At 66.2% G+C, this 19321-nt stretch overlaps 1 protein-coding gene across 1 annotated transcript; it reads left to right on the forward strand.

Moving 5' to 3' along the window:
* The first annotated feature begins 20 nt into the window (after window positions 1–20).
* On the forward strand, window positions 21–18638 carry LOC133629620 (sodium-dependent proline transporter-like). Its single transcript, XM_062020312.1, is given in 17 exon segments — window positions 21–200; window positions 5342–5584; window positions 7304–7511; window positions 10791–10922; window positions 11086–11234; window positions 12089–12144; window positions 12304–12442; window positions 13668–13724; window positions 13726–13803; window positions 13885–13988; window positions 14835–14959; window positions 15078–15190; window positions 15338–15472; window positions 15616–15715; window positions 17041–17159; window positions 17301–17474; window positions 18443–18638. Coding segments are annotated over 17 exon segments (2256 nt in total). The 3' UTR covers window positions 18587–18638.
* Window positions 18639–19321: the final 683 nt, after the last annotated feature.

Here is a 19321-nt window from a genome sequence, read left to right on the forward strand (position 1 = left end):
CCGTGAGCGACGCGACGACGATGGCGGCGACTGTAACCGCAACGCCCAGAGACTGCGCTTCGAGCGGCACGGCGAGGCGGGTCTCACGGCTCTCTGATGGCCCCTGGCCGACGCGGGACGCCACTCCCCTGGCGCAGAAGCCCGTAGGGGCGCGGTGGCCTGTGCGGCAGCCAGCCCACGGCACCCGGGACAACGCTCCCGTGAGGGATGTGGGCGGCCGGGAGGAGGCAGCGGAGCTGCCCGGGACGGGACGGGACGGGGACACACAGCCCTGGAGGGCTCGGGGAGGCCACCGAGCTCCCTGTGATGTGATGGTGACACACACACAGCCCTGGAGGGCTCGGGGAGGCCAGGAGCAGGGAGTGCCCCAGCCAAAGGTGCCATGAAAGGTGCACATGGCACCATGGAGACGATTTGGGAGCTCACAGGCCTTGCATTCAGCCCTAACACCATCAGGACGGGCAGTGCTGACAAGGGGACACCCCCATGCTGCTCTTCGGGAGGCTGAGCCATGGCAAACACCTTCTGCAGCACTTGCTCCTGGCACAGGCTGAGCTGCCAGTGAGGGAGCTGTGGGCAGGCTGAGAGTTGGGCACAGAGGAAGGTGCTGAGGGTCCCCAAGGGCAAGGGCAGAGTCCTGCAGCTGGGGAGGAACCAGCCCCTGCAGCAGCACAGGCTGGGGGTGAGCTGCTGGAGAGCAGCTCTGGGACAGGGAGCTGGCACTGCTGGGGGGCAGCAGCTGCCCAAGTGCTGCAGAGAGGCCAGTGCAGGGCTGCCAAGGTGCTGAGGGGCTGCAACGTGTGTGTGAGGAGGAAAGGCTGCAGCCCTGGGGCTGCTCAGCCTGGGGAACAGAAGCCTGAGCTCAGGGGCACCTCAGCAACACTCACAAGCACCTAAAGGCTCCTGCAAGGTGCTGAAAGGCTCAGGAGGTGCCACTTGGGTGTGTGGTGGCCAGTGGCAGGACAAGGGGGAAGGGGCAGAGGCTGGCACACAGCAAGTGCCCCTGGCCCAGGAGGAGCAAGTGCTTTGGTGCTGAGGGGAGGGAGCCCTGGCCCAGGCTGCCCAGGGAGGGTGTGGAGGCTCCTTCTCTGAGGTTCCCAACCCCCCCTGGACACGTTCCTGTGCCCCCTGAGCCAGGGGCAGCTGCTGGAGCAGGGGCTGGGGTGCAGCAGCTCTGCAGGGCCCTGCCAGCCCCCAGCTCTCCATGAGTCTGTGATCCCATGTAACATCTGGCAGTCCTGGCACAGGGCTCGTGAGCAGCAGCACCCACAGCACCACTGAGGTTTATGTGCACAGCCCAACCCACAGGACCAGCAGTTCCTCTGCCCACCAGCAGCTGCCAGCCTGGAGCAGGGTGACAATACCTCACGTTTATCCCTGACAGCATCTCCCTCTCCTGCACAGAGCCAGTGCACTGCCTCTTCCCCTCAGCCCAGCCTCCTGCAGGGGATGGTGCTGGGCAGCCAGAGCCTCTGAAGGGGGGAATGGGAAGCTGAGGTGAGCACAGCACCCTGAGAGCACCATCACCCCACGTACCTGTGGCTGAGGCTCATCCTGGGAGCCTCACACTGAGACCCCAGGAGCTTTGGTGCCACAAAGCAGCTTGAGATTCAGTTGCTGCTGAGCACATGAGGGTGTTGGCTCCATTCAGGCTCGGAGCAAAAGCTCCAGGTACTGATCCCTCAGCACCAAGGTGTGTTTGGAGCTCTGGAAGGGTCAGCCTGATCCCACTCAGCCTGGGGAGCCAGGCAGGAGGTCTGCACACAGCCTGGCAGCACAAAGAGCTCTCACCTCTCTGGAACTCATCAGGCAATGGGACTAAATCTGGGGCTGCTCCCCAGTTTGATGGGGAAAAGGCCTCCAGAAGGGACCAACGTGGCACGTTGAGCCCTTTGAAGCCTGAACTGTGCCCATGGATCTTTGCCCTCAGGTTTATTCCCTCCCTCTCTTGGCAAACCAGCAGTGGGTGGAAGGGTTGTTTGGTGTCTTGAGGATGTGACTGTCATGTCTGGGGTTAAAGTGCAGCAGAGGAAACCCAGCCTGCTCCAGATCACAACCACCAGCACGAGCACAGCCCTTTAGGTGAGTGCTGGAAGGAAATGTGGCAACAGAAACAAACTTCCTGAGGCTGTGCAATGCTTTACCTCCACCCAGCTCCCAGACAAGGGCTGCTGGAGGGGAGCATCTGTGCTAACAGTGACATTTCCCCTGGCTAAACAGCCTGATTCACTCTGCAGCTCCCTGACAGGAGGATGTGGGGACCTGGGGTCGGTCTCTGCTCTCCAACTATGAGTGACAGGCCCAGAGCAAAGGGGCTGGAGCTGCCCCAGGGGAGGTTGAGGCTGGAGCTGAGGCAGAACTGTTTCCCTGAGAGGGGTGTCAGCCCCTGTGCCAGGCTGCCCAGGGAGCTGGGGCAGTGCCCAGCCCTGGAGGGATCCCAAAGCCCTGGGCTGAGGTGCTGAGGGCTGTGGCTCAGTGCTGGCTGTGGCAGGGGGAGCTCAGGGCTGGGACTGCAGCAGCTTCAGGGGCTTCTCCAACCCAAATGGTTCTATGATTCAGACTATCAGAGCCACAAACTCTTGGGCTTTCCCCAGCTGGAGGACAAGCCCTGAGCTGGGACAGCACTCAGGGGGTGCTCAGGGCCTTGTATTCACACGGTGTGAAGCCACAGAACAAGGATCTGATCCTGCTGTGCATCAAGGGGATGGAGATAGCAAGGAAAGGGGGGCCCCCACCTCTCCCCCAACTCACACTTGGTGTGAAGGGAGCTGGGGGCCTGTGTGAGAGCCCCCTGCCCCACGTGCTCTCAGGGACCCTGGGATGCTGGGCCAGCAGAGAGCTGCAGGGATCTGCATCTTATCTCCCTCCAGAGCCAACACACCATGTGGGGTCCTGGTGCTGACCCCTCTTCCACAGCAAGGGAGGTCCAGTCTCACTTTCAGGAGAGAACAAGGGTTCAGGCCCCTCTTCCAAAGCAGCCACTGCTGCTGCTGGGTACATATCTGACTGTTCCCAGCTGGGCAGGTCTGCAGTTCACATCTTCCCTTTGGAGGAGGGGACTGACATTTGTGCTCCCCATCACCCAGGGAGCACCATCCCCATGGGCTTCAGCTCTTCTCAGCAAAGGAGGCTCTCTCTGGTTCTCCTGAGGAACATCTCCAGCTTGTCCCAGTCCTGCTGGCTTGTGCAGTGTGCTTGTACTGGTGCAGGGCCCTGGGAAGGCACCCTGAGGCTCTGCACAGTGCTGAGGTGCTGGCTGCCCAGCTGGCAGCACTCCTGAGGAAAGCACAGGGCTGTGGGGCTGGAGGAAGCCCCATTGTGGCCAAAGCAGGAGAGAAGGAGGTGGAGGCTTTGAGCCACAGACTGAGCTGCTCAGAGGCATCTTACCCCTGCCAGGGACGAAGGCTGGGCTGTCTGTGAGTGGCTCTGGGGGACCCTGGGCTACAGTGGAACTTGTGCCTCGGGGGGTTCTTATGAGAACCAGCCTGTGAGGAGAAAACACAGGTGGGAGAGTCTAATCCTGCACCTCCTGGCTGCTTTGTGCATCACAGCAGGCTGTGCTCGTTTCCCAGCTCTGCTTACTGATCTCTCACCCTGGGACAACTGTTTGCAAGGCTGGACAGAAGCAAACCCACCCAATGGCCCAAGTTAAAAACACCTCTTCCATCTCCCTCTTTGGGAGGGGGGCTGCAGTTAATTCCTTTGACCCAGAGGGCTCTGTGGAAAGGCTGATCATTCACAGACACTCCTCACCTCAACTGTTTCTCTGGCAAGCCCTGGCAGATGGCATGAGATGGCCCTGCAGCCACCCAGCAGAATCCCTCTGCCTTTGGTTTCCTCTCACCATGAGCTTCCCCTCTGCTGCTCACTGGATTGGATTGCAGTCACCCTGCAGAGACCTCAGAGAGCCTTTCAGAGGGTCCCATCGGCTTAGTGGGTCACTGGGCAATTCACAGCCCCCTCCCATCCTCCAAAAGTGATCTTGGCTGAAAAGAGCTGATTCTGCTGAACCTCTGTTTGAAATCTGTCCCTTCTACACCCTCCCTTCCCTGCTGCAGGAGAGGGGAACAGTCCTGGTTCAAAGGGTCACTCATTTGCCTTTGTTAAACCCTCCTGAGGTTCCCCAAGGGCAAGGGCAGAGTCCTGCAGCTGGGGAGAACCAGCCCCTGTCCCAGCACAGGCTGGGGGTGAGCTGCTGGAGAGCTCTGGGACAGGGACCTGGCACTGCTGGGGGGCAGCAGCTGCCCAAGTGCTGCAGAGAGGCCAGTGCAGGGCTGCCAAGGTGCTGAGGGGCTGCAACATGTGTGTGAGGAGGAAAGGCTGCAGCCCTGGGGCTGCTCAGCCTGGGGAACAGAAGCCTGAGCTCAGGGGCACCTCAGCAATGCTCCTCTCAGAGCTCTGCAGGGCGCTGGGCATCGCTGTCCCTGCTCCTCACAGAGCCCTGCGGGGCGCTGGGCATCGCTGTCCCTGCTCTCTGCTCCTCTCAGAGCCCCGCAGGGCATCGCTGTCCCTGCTCTCTGCTCCCTGCTCAGAGCCCTGCAGGGCATCGCTGTCCCTGCTCTCTGCTCCCTGCTCAGAGCCCTGCAGGGCATCGCTGTCCCTGCTCTCTGCTCCTCTCAGAGCCCTGCAGGGCGCTGGGCATCGCTATCCCTGCTCTCTGCTCCTCTCAGAGCCCCGCAGGGCATCGCTATCCCTGCTCTCTGCTCCTCTCAGAGCCCTGCAGGGCATCGCTGTCCCTGCTCTCTGCTCCTCTCAGAGCTCTGCAGGGCATCGCTGTCCCTGCTCTCTGCTCCTCTCAGAGCCCTGCAGGGCATCGCTGTCCCTGCTCTCTGCTCCTCTCAGAGCTCTGCAGGGCATCGCTGTCCCTGCTCTCTGCTCCTCTCAGAGCCCTGCAGGGCATCGCTGTCCCTGCTCTCTGCTCCTCTCAGAGCCCTGCAGGGCATCGCTGTCCCTGCTCTCTGCTCCTCTCAGAGCCCTGCAGGGCATCGCTGTCCCTGCTCTCTGCTCCCTGCTCAGAGCCCTGCAGGGCATCGCTGTCCCTGCTCTCTGCTCCCTGCTCAGAGCCCTGCAGGGCATCGCTGTCCCTGCTCTCTGCTCCTCTCAGAGCCCCGCGGGGCATCGCTGTCCCTGCTCTCTGCTCCTCTCAGAGCCCTGCAGGGCATCGCTGTCCCTGCTCTCTGCTCCTCTCAGAGCCCCGCAGGGCATCGCTGTCCCGGCCGTGCCGCAGCCCCGGGGCCGTGCTGGGACAGGGCCGGAGCAGGAGCCACGTCCCAGCGGAGGTTTGGGGTGAGAGCGGCCGCTGCAACACGCACCCCGCTGCGGGTGTGCCCCATGCCCTCAGCCAGCCCCGCGCTGCTGCGGGCGCTCCCTGGGGCTGAGCCGTTTGCGGGGGGCTCGGGACGTCCCGGGGAGCAGCCGGTGCCGCCGCAGCGCCCCGGGGCGGAGCTGTGCCCGGCGCTGGGAGCGGAGCCTGCCCGTGGCTGCGCCGCCCGGTCCGTGCCGCCTCGGCTCAGCGGGGATGCCGCGTCCCCGCCGCCCGTCCCCGCCGCCAGCCCCGGCCCCCGCCGCGCCCACCGAGCCCACGGTAGGACCCCCACGGCTCGCGGCCGCCGCCGGGCTGCGGGAGCTCCGAGCCGGGCTGGGGGGAGGGTCCCGGGGCTGCAGGTCCCTCCGCAGCCCCTCCGCAGCCCGTCCTGCTGCGAACCCCCGCAGCCCCGTCCCTGGGTCCCACCGGCGTGGTCGCGGCTCGGGGGGCGATGCCCCGTGGGCTGGGCACCCCTTGCCCTGGCAGGTCGCCCCGTGCTCAGCATCGTCCCCCCGCAGCCCCGGCGGTCCCAAGGCACGGGGCAGGTCGCCCACCCGCCCGGGCTGGGCTGGGGGGGCTCAGCTCCCGAGGGCAGGGGGGATGATGCTCTTCAGAGGCTGAGCCTCTGTGTAAAGGCTGAAGGATCCCCCCGGCTCGCCCTTCTGCCAGGGGCAAAGTTCCTTCAGGGGGACAAAGAGCCGGGGACAGGGAAAGGGGGGGGGGTGGCAGCTGCCAGGGCACCCCGATGGGGCCACGTGTAGCCCCTGTGGGCTGGCCCGGGGGGCTGTGGGCTGACCTGGGGGGCTGTGGGCTGGCCTGGGGGGCTGTGGGCTGGCCTGGGGGGCTGTGGGCTGACCTGGGGGGGCTGTGGGCTGGCCCGGGGGGCTGTGGGCTGACCTGGGGGGGCTGTGGGCTGACCTGGGGGGCTGTGGGCTGACCTGGGGGGGCTGTGGGCTGACCTGGGGGGCTGTGGGCTGACCCGGGGGGCTGTGGGCTGACCTGGGGGGGCTGTGGGCTGACCTGGGGGGCTGTGGGCTGGCTCGGGGGGCTGTGGGCTGACCTGGGGGGCTGTGGGCTGGCCTGGGGGGCTGTGGGCTGCCTTCCAGCCCTCAGCCCCCTGCTCCTGCTGCAGTGCATGGGACAGGGCAGGGGACAGTGGCTGTGCTGGGTGCTCTGGGCTGAGGGGAGCTGAGCTGCAGCCCCCGTGTCCCGCAGCCGCGGGAGGGAGCAGCGTGGCCGTGCCCTGCAGAGCCTGGCTGTGCTGAAGCACTGCTGTCCCTCAGCCCTGTGCTGCCTCTCCTCCCTGACACTCCTCAGACAGGTTTGAATCACAGAATCACTGCGGCTGGAGAAGCCCCTGGAGCTGCTGGAGCCCAGCCCTGAGCTCACCCTGCCACAGCCAGCACTGAGCCACAGCCCTCAGCACCTCACCCCAGGGCTTTGGGATCCCTCCAGGGCTGGGCACTGCCCCAGCTCCCTGGGCAGCCTGGCACAGGGGTGACACCCCTCTCAGGGAAACAGTTCTGCCTCAGCTCCAGCCTCAGCCTCCCCTGGGGCAGCTCCAGCCCCTTTGCTCTTGTCCCTCACAGAGCTCTTGTCAGGCTTCTCTACCTGCTTGTGCTGCAGCTCAGCTTTTCCTTAGCCCAGGGGACAAATGGGAGCCTGGTGACAGCAGATTTGCCTCAGGGGTGATGGCTGGGGGGAGCAGACCACTCTGTGTCCCCTCAGGCACCACTCCAGCTCTGTGAGCCCCTGACCACCCTGGAGGCGCTGGGCACAGTGCTGGGTGCCAGTCACAGTACCAGAGCATGTCCTGGCTCAAGTGTGCCCAGAGCTTTAGGGCTGGGGTCTCCCCCTGAGCCTGGGGAGGAGCTCTGGGCCAGCTGAGCCTCTCACATCACAGCCCAGCCCACCACGGGCAGGTTTCAGGGACATCCCCAAACCCCTTTGGGAACCAGATGCTTATTTCCCCCCGTGACTCTTTGCTCCCTTTCACAGCTCAACATCTTCCAGACAGAGGGTCTGACCAATGCCCCTCCCAGCCAGCTCTGGCCAGGCCCCCAGCCCCAGCCAGAGGTGCTGTCCCCCAGCCTGCCCCGGCAGAGCTGGGCACTCAGGTCTGAGCTGGTGCTGCGCTGCCTGAGCTCCTGCGCGGGGCTGGGGCACGTCTGGCGCTTCCCCTACCTGTGCTACCGCCACGGAGGAGGTGGGTCCCTGCCCAGCCAGCCCGGCTCGGCAGCCCCGCACGGAGGCAGGGGGCTGGGGAGGGACGGGCTGCTGCTGGGTGGGGCTCCGTGTGTGCTCTCCAGCGCCCATCCCCGAGGGTGGCCGGGGAGTGATGCCTGGAGGGCTCAGACCGGGTCCCTGGGAGGCTGCTGGGGATTCTGCTGCTGGGGCTGCCCTGGCACGGGTGGTTTGGGCCAAAAAGCACTGGCTCCAGGCAGAGCCCCTGTGCAGAGCCCCTGTGCAGAGCATCTCTGTGCAGAGCCCCTGTGCAGAGCCCATGTGCAGAGCATCTCTGTGCAGAGCCCCTGTGCAGAGCCCCTGTGCAGAGCATCTCTGTGCAGAGCCCCTGTGCAGAGCCCCTGTGCAGAGCCCCTGTGCAGAGCATCTCTGTGCAGAGCACAGGCCACTGGGGGGGCAGCAGCCCAGAGGGGCCGGGCTGGGGGGGACACGGGCTGTGGGCGGCTCTGGGGAGGGATCCCGGCCCTGGGGAGGGGTCCCAGCCCTGGGGAGGGGTTCCAGCCCTGGGGAGGGGTCCCAGCCCGCAGGAGCACCCGCAGCAGCGGGGCAGGAGGCCAGGGAAGGGCAATAACCCGCCGTGTTTCTGGGCCAGGGCAAAGGGCGGCAGCGGAGCCGGCGCCGCTGAGACGGGAGGAACCTCCCCAGAGCCCTGCATGGGGCTGCTGTTGCTGCAGCTCCCTGCAAACTGCCCAGTTACTCCTGCCCCTGTGCTCTGCCCCAGCTGGGGAGGCCTCATCTGCAGTGCTGTGGCCAGGGCTGGGCTGCCCAGCTGCAGAGAGCCAGGGAAGTGCTGCAGAGAGGCCAGTGCAGGGCTGCCAAGGTGCTGAGGGGCTGCAACATGTGTGTGAGGAGGAAAGGCTGCAGCCCTGGGGCTGCTCAGCCTGGGGAACAGAAGCCTGAGCTCAGGGGCACCTCAGCAACACTCACAAGCACCTAAAGGCTCCTGCAAGGTGCTGAAAGGCTCAGGAGCAAGTGCTTTGGTGCTGAGGGGAGGGAGCCCTGGCCCAGGCTGCCCAGGGAGGGTGTGGAGGCTCCTTCTCTGAGGTTCCCAACCCCAGCTGGACACGTTCCTGTGCCCCCTGAGCCAGGGGCAGCTGCAGGAGCAGGGGCTGGGGTGCAGCAGCTCTGCAGGGCCCTGACAGCTCCAGTTGTGTGATTCTAAGAGTGGCTGGGCTGTGGCCAGACAGAAGTTTGCTGGTGTGGCAGCAGCAGCAGTGTGTGGGGTGCAGGAGGCTGGCACCCTGCCTGGCACCTCATGCTCCCCTGAACCTCTGCCCCATGCATCAACTGTCCCCAGCCCCACAGATGTCCCTGGCTGTGTCAGTGGGGTGGCACCATCCCTGTGACAGCAGCAGCACCCTGGGCCTTGGCACGACATGCCAGGGCTGGGCTGCCTTGAGCTTTGCACCTCGCCACCCTGGGGAGGAATTTGGCCCCAGGGCCAGGGTTTGCTGCCAGGTGACAGGGCTGTGCTGCTGTGGATCCTTCCCCAGAGGCATCTCCTGCCTCCTGGGGGGCTGCCCTGCAGTACCACCTGGGCTGGGCTGGGACAGAGGGGCAAGGGAAGCTCCTGTGGGAGCTGCTGTGGCTGCCAGCGTGTGCCCTGGGGCACGGGGACAGGGGTGACCTGCTCCAAGGACACAGATGCAGCCACCCCTACCCACTGTGGTCTCACCTATGGTGGCTCTGGGCATGTGGGACACCCTCAGCCTCCCAGTGCTCCCACCACCCATCACACTCCCCAGACCCTCTGCTGGGGCAGGCAGGGGCTGCCAGCACTACACAGAGCCACGTGTGCCCAGGTAAGGCCGTTCCTTGGGGCCAGGAAGGGCAGGAGGCAGGTTGTGTGTGGGAGCCCTGAGGGGTGCATCACCTCACAGGCCCCACAGACCCCTTGTCCCAGCAGGATGACATCCCCCAGCCCTGGGCATCCTCATCCCTGAGCATGGGCCCTGAGCATCCCCAGCCCTGAGCATCCCCCAGCCCTGAGCATCCCCCAGCCCTGAGCATCCCCAGCCCTGAGCATCCAGAGCCCTGAGCATCCCCCATCACTGAGCATCCCCCATCACTGAGCATCCCCCAGCCCTGAGCATCCCCCAGCCCTGAGCATCCCCCATCACTGAGCATCCCACAGCCCTGAGCATCCCCAGCTGTGAGTATACCCCATCCCTGAGCATCCCCAGCCCTGAGCATCCAGAGCCTTGAGCATCCAGAGCCCTGAGTATCCCCCAGCCCTGAGCATCCAGAGCTCTGAGCATCCCCCAGCCCTGAGCATCCCCCAGCCCTGAGCATCCCCCAGCCCTGAGCATCCCCCATCATTGAGCATCCCCCAGCCCTGAGCATCCCCCATCACTGAGCATCCCCAGCCCTGAGCATCCCCCAGCCCTGAGCATCCCCCATCACTGAGCATCCCACAGCCCTGAGCATCCCCAGCTGTGAGTATACCCCATCCCTGAGCATCCCCAGCCCTGAGCATCCAGAGCCTTGAGCATCCAGAGCCCTGAGTATCCCCCAGCCCTGAGCATCCAGAGCCCTGAGCATCCCCCAGCCCTGAGCATCCCCCAGCCCTGAGCATTCCCCAGCCCTGAGCATCCCCAGCTCTGAGCATCCCCAGCCCTGAGCATCCCCCAGCTCTGAGCATCCCCCAGCTCTGAGCATCCCCCAGCCCTGAGCATTCCCCAGCCCTGAGCATCCCCAGCTCTGAGCATCCCCAGCCCTGAGCATCCCCAGCTCTGAGCATCCCCAGCCCTGAGCATCCCCAGCCCTGAGCCTCCCCAGCTCTGAGCATACCCCATCCCTGAGCATCCCCAGCCCTGAGCATCCCCAGCCCTGAGCATCCCCAGCTCTGAGCATACCCCATCCCTGAGCATCCCCAGCCCTGAGCATCCCCAGCTCTGAGCATACCCCATCCCTGAGCATCCCCAGTCCTGAGCATCCCCAGCTCTGAGCATACCCCATCCCTGAGCATCCCCAGTCCTGAGCATCCCCAGTCCTGAGCATCCCCAGCCCTGAGCATCCCCAGCTCTGAGCATCCCCAGTCCTGAGCATCCCCAGTCCTGAGCATCCCCAGCTCTGAGCATACCCCATCCCTGAGCATCCCCAGTCCTGAGCATCCCCAGTCCTGAGCATACCCCATCCCTGAGCATCCCCAGCCCTGAGCATCCCCAGCTCTGAGCATACCCCATCCCTGAGCATCCCCAGCCCTGAGCATCCCCCTGGCCAGCTTCCCCTCTCTTCACAGGTGTGTTCCTCATCCCCTACTTCATCATGCTGCTGGTCATGGGGCTGCCCCTGTTCCTGATGGAGCTGAGCCTGGGGCAGTTTGGGGCTGCAGGGCCCATCGCTGTCTGGAAGTGCTTCCCGCTGCTGAGAGGTGGGACCAGGGCTCCAGGGAGGGCTGAGGGGTGGGCACAGGAGCCTGGACACCGCCTTGGCCAGAGTCCACGTGCAACCCTGGGCATGTGTCCTTGCCCCTGCCTGGGCCCTGGTGCTGGGGGCCCGTGGGGGCTCTGCCCTCAGCCCGTCTCCTGGCGCAGGCATCGGCGTGGCGATGCTCACCGTGTGCTGCCTCGTGTCCCTCTACTACAACCTCATCGTTGCCTGGGCTCTCTTCTACCTGGGCTCCTCCTTCCAGAGCCCCCTGCCCTGGTCCTGTGATGCCCCCTGGAACAAGGACCTCTGCCAGGTCGGTGGGCACCGGCTGGGCAGCGCTGCAGGGCTGGTCCTGGGGTGGGACACTGCAGAGACAGACACCAGCGAGGACTGGGCAGGAGGTTCCTCCTGGGAGCAGCTCTGCCTGCAGCAGGGGGGTCAGGCTGGGGCAGGGCAGCAGGGACATGGGGGATGGTGACAGGATCACTGAATCACTTGGGTTGGAAAAGCTCCTGAAGCTGCTGGAGCCCAGCTCAGCCCTCACCTTGCCACAGCCAGCACTGAGCCACAGCCCTCAGCACCTCACCCCAGGGCTTTGGGATCCCTGCAGGGCTGGGCACTGCCCCAGCTCCCTGGGCAGCCTGGCACAGGGCTGACACCCCTCTCAGGGAAACAGTTCTGCCTCAGCTCCAGCCTCAACCTCCCCTGGGGCAGCTCCAGCCCCTTTCCTCATGTTTTGTAGCTCAGAAGCAGAGACTGACCCCCTAATCTCCAATCTCAACCTCCCCTGGGGCAACTTGAGCCCCTTCCCTCTTGTTACTGGGGAGCAGAGCCTGAGCCTCCTGGCCACAGGCTGCTGTGAGGGAGTGTCAGAGAGTGCTGCTGTGTCCCCTCAGGCTCCTCTTCTCCAGGCTCAACACCCCCATTCCCTCAGCCCCTCCCCAGCCCCTTGTGCTCCAGCCCCTTCCCCAGCTCTGTGCCCGGCTCTGGCCACGCTGCAGCCCCTCAGTGTCCCTGTGGCAGTGAGTGAGGGGCCCAGCACTGACACAGCCCTGCAGCTGCAGCCTCCCCAGAGCCCAGCACAGGGGACAATCCCTGCCCTGGGCCCTGGTGCTGGTGATGATGGTGATGCTGGTGGCAGTGATGTGCCAGGGCCATGTGTTGCAGGACCCTGCAGGGAACATCAGCCAGGTCAGCGCCAGCGCCAGCGAGCTTTTCTGGACGTGAGTGCCCGGGGTTCCTGTGGCTGTGGGCTGTGTGGCCCTTGGCCTGGCTCCAGCTGCCCTGGGGGGGCTGCATTTGGTTGGGGGGGTGGGTGAGGGCACTGTGCAGGTGATGGAGGTGCCTCAGTTTCCCTGCCCCGCTCACACACGTCCCTGCAGCGAGCAGGTGCTGGGGGTGACGCACAGCTCCGGCCTCGGGGACCCTGGCCGGGTGCAGTGGCCCCTCGCCCTCTGCCTGCTGGCGGCCTGGACCCTCGTCTTCCTCTGTGTGCTGAAGGGCATCCACAGCTCAGGCAAGGTGAGGGGCACTGGGGGGCTGCAGGAGGCTGTGGGAAGATGCAGGGGGCTGCATGGGGCTATGGGCACTGCAGGGGGCTGCAGGGGGCTGCAGGAGGCTGGGAAGGCTACATGGGGCTATGGGGGCTGCAAGGAGCTGCAGGGAGCTATGGGGGGGCTGCAGGGGGCTGCAAGGGGCTAAGGAGGCTGCATGGAGCCATGGGGACTGCAAGGAGCTGCAAGGAGCTGCAGGGGGCTGTGGGGGACTGCAAGAAGCTGCAGGAGGCTGCAGGGGACTGCAAGGAGCTGAAGGAGGCTAAGGAGGCTGCATGGGGCTATGGGGGCTGCAAGGAGCTGCAGGGGGTCGTGGGGAGCTGCAATAAGCTGCAGGGGGCTGCAAGAAGCTGTAGGAAGCTAGGAAGACTACATGGGGCTATGGAGGCTGCAAGGAGCTGCAGGAGGTTAGGAGGGCTACATGGGGCTATGGGGGCTGCAAGGAGCTGCAGAGGCTGTGGGAGCCGGGGGACTGCAGGAAGCTGAAAGGGCCTGTGGGGGGTGGTGGGGGCTACAGGGGCTGCTGGAGCTACGTGGGGTTGTGGGGGGCTGCAGGGGCTGTGGGGGCTGTGGAGACTGCAAGCATTGTGTCAGCTGTGGGGGGCTGTGAGGGCTATGGGGGGCTGCAGGGGCTGTGTGAGCTGTAGGGGGCTGTGTGGCAGCTGCAGGGGCTGTGGGAGCTGCATGGCCTGTGGGGGGGCTGCAGGAGCTGTGGAAGTGCCATGAGGTGCTGCAGGGACTGTGGGGGCTGCAGGGGCTGCAGGTGCTATGTGGTCTCTGAGGGGCTATAGGAGGCTGTGGGGGGCTGCAGGGGCTGTGGGGGGCTGCAAGGGGCTGTGGGGGGCTGCAAGGGGCTGTGGGGGGCTGCAGGGGCTGTGGAGGGGCCACGAGGTGCTGCAGGGACTGCGGGGGCTGCAGGGGCTGCAGGTGCTATGTGGTCTCTGAGGGGCTATGGGAGGCTGTGGGGGGCTGCAGGGGCTGTGGAGGGGCCATGGGGGGCTGCAGGGGCTGTGGGGGGCTGCAGGGGCTGTGGAGGGGCCATGGGGGGCTGCAGGGGCTGTGGGGGCTGCAGGAGCTGCAGGTGCTATGTGGTCTCTGAGGAGCTATGGGAGGCTGTGGGGGGCTGTGGGGGCTGCAGGGGCTATGGGGGGCTGCAGGGGCTGCAGGGCTGAGCTGAGCCATGCCCTGTGCAGGTGATGTACGTCACAGCCACCTTCCCCTACCTGCTGCTCCTCATCCTCCTCATCCGAGGGGGCCACGCTGGACGGGTCCCTGCCCGGCGTCCGCTTCTTCCTGACCTCGGACTGGGGCCGGCTGCAGAGCGCACAGGTAGCCCTGGGCTGGGGCTGGGGGTCCCCATGGCTGGCATCCCCCTGGCCCTGCAGCTCCCCCTGCTCCCTCCTGCCCCAGGTGTGGAGTGATGCAGCCTCACAGGTCTTCTTCTCCCTGGGCATTGGCTTTGGGGGGCTGCTCTCCACGGCCTCCTGCAAAAAGTTTGACAACAACGTGGTGCGGTGAGAGGGGCTGGGGCGGGGGCTGGGGGGGCTCAGGGGGGGTGGGCTGAGGGGGCTGCAGCCTGCAAGGGGCAGGTGGGTGATGGGATGACCCTGTGGCCACCCATGGGGCTGCCACCCCCTCCCTCCCCGTCAGGAACAGCCCCATGGACCAGCACAGGCTGGGGAGTGAGCTGAGAGGAGCACAGGGGAAAGGGAGCTGGGGGTGCTGGTGGGCAGCAGGATGAGATGAGCCAGCAACGTGTCCTCGTGGGCAAGAGGCCAGTGGCATCCTGGGCTGGGTTAGAAGGGCTGTGGGCAGGAGGTCAGAGAGGTTCTGCTCCCCCTCTGCTCTGCCCTGTGAGCCCACAGCTGGGATGTTGTGTCCAGTTCTGGCCCCTCATTTGCAGAAGGACAGGAGCTGCTGGAGAGAGCTCAGTGCAGGGACACAGAGATGCTGGAGTGGAGCATCTTGTGATGAGAGGCTGAGGGAGCTGGGGCTCTGCAGCTTGGAGCAGCCTGAGGGCTGAGCTCAGTCATGGTACAGACACATCAAGGTGGGTGTGAGGAGGCTGGAGCCAGGCTGTGCTCAGGGATGGGCAGTGACAGGACAAGGGGCAACAAGCTGGAACAGAAGAGGTTCCAGAGCAACACAAGGACAAACTCCTTCCCTGCTGAGGTGAGGGAGCCCTGGCAGGGGCTGCCCAGATGGGCTGTGGAGGCTCCTTCTCTGCAGCCATCCCAACCCAGCTGGATGAGTCCCTGTGTGCTGCTCTAGGTGCTGCTGCTCTGGCAGGGGCTGCACTGGCTGAGCTCTGCAGGTCCCTTCCAGCCTTTAACACGGTGACTCTGTGGTTCTGTGGCCAGGGCCACGCTGCTCATGGCCGTTGGCAGCAGCTGCAGCAGCCTCCTCGCCGGCTTTGCCACGTTCTCGGCGCTGGGGCACGTGGCTCACAGCAAACGCGTCCCCGTGGGCAGCGTCGTCCGCTCAGGTCCGGGCTTGGGGAGGGGCCACTCGTGCCATGGAGTGCCAGGAGCTGTGCCCTGCCCCAGGCTGGGGGCTCAGGGCTGCAGCCAAGCCCCCTGCCCCAGCCTGGCCTCCGTGTGCAGGCCCTGGGCTGGTGTTCGTGGCGTACCCTGCGGCCCTGGCCCTGCTGCCAGGCTCCCCGTTCTGGTCCATCCTCTTCTTCCTGATGCTCTTGGTGCTGGGAGTGGACACCATGGTGAGTGTCAGCCCCTGTGCCTGCCCTTGGGGTGCGTGGGGTGCATGGGGCAGGAGGGTGAGGGGGTGCCTGGGTGGGGGCTGCCCAGCCCCACGCATGGGGGGCTGCACCCAAGGGCCTCCCACTCTCACATCCCCCCGCCCCCAGTTCAGGAACGTGGAGGGCATCACCACAGCCATCCTGGATGAGTTCCCGGCCCTGTGTGGCTGGAGGAAGAAGACAGCCTTGCTGGGTGCCCTCTGCATCTGCTTCTACCTGCTGGGGCTGCTGCTGGTCACCCAGGTAACACCCTGTGCCCACCCCCCAGGCGACTGGGGAGCAGGATGGGGAGCAGCCTCCTCCCCCCATCACTGCACCAGCCCCCAGGAGGGAGGGCAGAGGGCTGTGTCCTGTGCCCACCCAGCCTGTCCCTCACCCCCTGGCAGGGAGGGATCTTCTGGGTCACCCTCATCGACACCTACAGCACCGGCTTTGGGCTGGTCATCGTCGCCCTCTTCATGTGCCTCGGCATCGCCTTCTGCTACGGTGAGGGGAGTGGGTGGCCCTGGGGACACTGCCACAGGGTGTTCACAGCCCCAGGGACACTGCCCCAGGGTGTTCACAGCCTCAGGGACACTGCCCCAGGGTGTTCACAGCTCCAGGCAGCCCTGGGGACACTGCCACAGGGTGTTCACAGCCCCAGGGACACTGCCACAGGGTGCTCACAGCCCCAGGACACTGCCCCAGGGTGCTCACAGCCCCAGACAGCCCCAGGACACTGCCCCGGGGTGTTCACAGCAATGGGCAGCCCCAGGGCACTGCCCCAGGGTGCTCACAGCAATGGGCAGCCCCAGGGACACTGCCACAGGGTGTTCACAACCCCAGGCAGCTCCAGGACACTGCCCCAGGGCGCTCACAGCCCCAGGCAGCCCCAGGGCACTGTATCAGGGTGCTCACAGCCCCAGGGCACTGCCCCAGGGTGTTCACAGCACTGGGCAGCCCCAGGACACTGCCCCAGGGTGCTCACAGCCCCAGGCAGCCCCAGGGCACTGCCCCAGGGTGCTTACAGCCCCAGGACACTGTCTCAGGGTGCTCACAGCCCCAGGCAGCCCCAGGGCACTGCCCCAGGGTGCTCACAGCCCCAGGACACTGCCCCAGGGTGCTCACAGCCCCAGACAGCCCCAGGGCACTGCCCCAGGTGTTCACAGCAATGGGCAGCCCCAGGGACACTGCTCCAGAGTGCTCACAGCCCCAGGCAGCCCCAGGGCACTGTATCAGGGTGCTCACAGCCCCAGGGCACTGCCCCAGGGTGCTCACAGCCCCAGGCAGCCCCAGGGCACTGCCCCAGGGTGCTCACAGCCCCAGGCAGCCCCAGGGCACTGTATCAGGGTGCTCACAGCCCCAGGGCACTGCCCCAGGGTGCTCACAGCCCCAGGCAGCCCCAGGGCACTGCCCCAGGGTGCTCACAGCCCCAGGCAGCCCCAGGGCACTGTATCAGGGTGCTCACAGCCCCAGGGCACTGCCCCAGGGTGCTCACAGCCCCAGGCAGCCCCAGGGCACTGCCCCAGGGTGCTCACAGCCCCAGACAGCCCCAGGGCACTGTATCAGGGTGCTCACAGCCCCAGGGCACTGCCCCAGGGTGCTCACAGCCCCAGGCAGCCCCAGGGCACTGCCCCAGGGTGCTCACAGCCCCAGGCAGCCCCAGGGCACTGTATCAGGGTGCTCACAGCCCCAGGGCACTGCCCCAGGGTGCTCACAGCCCCAGGCAGCCCCAGGGCACTGCCCAGGGTGCTCACAGCAGGGCTGTGTGCCTGCCTTGGGGCCGTGCTGTGGGCAGGGGTCCGGCTGACCCTCCCCTCGGGTCCCCACAGGCCTGAACCGGCTGTGCCAGGACGTGGTGGCCACGCTGTGCGGGTGCCCGCGCTGGTGCAGCCGCGTGCTGGGCGGCTTCAGGCTGTGCTGGGCCTTCCTCACGCCCTGCCTGCTGCTGGTGAGCCCCCAGCCCCCCTCTCTGCTCCCCCCCTGAGGGCTCCTGCCGCCGCTCTGAGCTCCTGGGTGGTCCCAGGGGGTTCCCTGCGGGTGTGAGCGACCCTCCGGCGCTGCAGCCTCACGCCGCCGCTCTGCCCTTCAGTTCACGCTCATCTACACGTGCCTGGAGATGTGGCGAGAGCCCCTGAGCTACGGCACCTACCGGTACCCGGCCTGGGGCACCAGCCTGGGCATCTGCATGGGGCTGCTCGTCTGCCTGCACGTCCCGCTCGGGGCTGCGCTGGCGCTGAGCCGCCAGTCGGGGACGCTGAGAGACGTGAGTGAGGGTGGGACGGGCAAGGGGGCAGCAGCCAGGGCAGCCCGGCTGGGATCAGCCCTGGGGGGCAGCAGGAGCAGGGCAGGGATTGTCCCCCTGTGCTGGGCCCTGGGGAGGCTGCAGCTCCAGGGCTGTGTCAGTGCTGGGCCCCTCACTCACTGCCACAGGGACACTGAGGGGCTGCAGCTCCAGGGCTGTGTCAGTGCTGGGACCCTCACCCACTGCCACAGGGACACTGAGGGGCTGCAGCTCCAGGGCTGTGTCAGTGCTGGGCCCCTCACCCACTGCCACAGGGACACTGAGGGGCTGCAGCTCCAGGGCTGTGTCAGTGCTGGGCCCCTCACTCACTGCCACAGGGACACTGAGGGGCTGCAGCGTGGCCAGAGCCGGGCACAGAGCTGGGGAAGGGGCTGGAGCACAAGGGGCTGGGGAGGGGCTGAGGGAATGGGGGTGCTGAGCCTGGAGAAGAGGAGCCTGAGGGGACACAGCAGCACTCTCTGACACTCCCTCACAGCAGCCTGCAGGGAGCTGGGGTTTGCTATCTTCTCCCCAGGACAAGAGGGAAGGGGCTGGAGTTGTCCCAGGGGAGGCTGAGGCTGGAGCTGAGGCAGAACTGTTTCCCTGAGAGGGGTGTGAGCCCCTGTGCCAGGCTGCCCAGGGAGCTGGGGCAGTGCCCAGCCCTGGAGGGATCCCAAAGCCCTGGGGTGAGGTGCTGAGGGCTGTGGCTCAGTGCTGGCTGTGGCAGGGTGAGCTCAGGGCTGGGCTCCAGCAGCTCCAGGGGCTTCTCCAGGCTCAGTGATTCTCTGTGGATGGGGCTGGAGGTGGTGCTGCCCTGACAGCAGTGGGGTGCAGGTGATGCTGCCCTGAGAGGCTGGAGCCGTGGGGCAGTGGGTAGGGGTGGGCTCTGAGCCCCTGCCCCTCAGTGCCCTCTGTCCCAGGGGGCTCAGGGTGCTCACCCCTCCCTGCAGCGTTTCCAGAAAGCCACCCAGCCCCAGGGCTCGTGGGGAGCCCCCTCAGCACAGGACGTGGCCGCTGCCATCGATGTGCCCTTCACCATCAGCCTGGCGGGCAGCGACTGCGGCGCCGAGCCCTGCGGCCACAGCCGGATCTGAGGCTGCCCCAGGGCTGTGCCCCGCTGCCAGCCCTGACCCTGGCACCTCTCCCACTCCTCCTGCCCTGCAGCAGCCCCCAGCCCCGGGCAGGACCCCTCACACCCCTCTGGGGCCACCATGGCCCTGGGCTGGCCCAGTGGCCCCTGGCTGCAGATGCCTCGTGGTGCTGCTGCTGCAATAAAGCTCCGTTTTCCAGAGCCAGGTCACCGTGTGCTGCTGCCCAGGCTGGGGATGTGCCCCTGCTGCCAGGCACCCTGGCACTGTGCCACTGTCCCCTAGGGAAGGGTTTTTAACCCCTCTCTGTCCATCCTGCACGTTCCCAGCCCAGCACCGCGGCAGCTGCGCTCAGCCCGTGCTGCTGCTGGCTCTGCAGTGACTTGGAAGGATGAAGCTGTCCCCAAGAGCAGAAACGGAGCCAGGGCGTGGGGTTGTGTCCCCTCAGCACCTCTGAGTCTGTTATTGGGTGTCCCCTCAGCAAGTTCCCTGCTGGCACCACACTGGGAGCACTGGCTGATGGCCCAGAGGCTGAGCTGCCAGTGAGGGAGCTGTGGGCAGCTGTGAGAGTTGGGCACAGAGGAAGGTGCTGAGGTTCCCCAAGGGCAAGGGCAGAGTCCTGCAGCTGGGGAGGAACCAGCCCCTGCAGCAGCACAAGCTGGGGGTGAGCTGCTGGAGAGCAGCTCTGGGACAGGGACCTGGCACTGCTGGGGGGCAGCAACTGCCCAAGTGCTGCAGAGA

Source organism: Colius striatus, chromosome 1 (genome assembly GCF_028858725.1).
Source record: "Colius striatus isolate bColStr4 chromosome 1, bColStr4.1.hap1, whole genome shotgun sequence".
Classification (NCBI taxonomy): domain Eukaryota; kingdom Metazoa; phylum Chordata; class Aves; order Coliiformes; family Coliidae; genus Colius; species Colius striatus.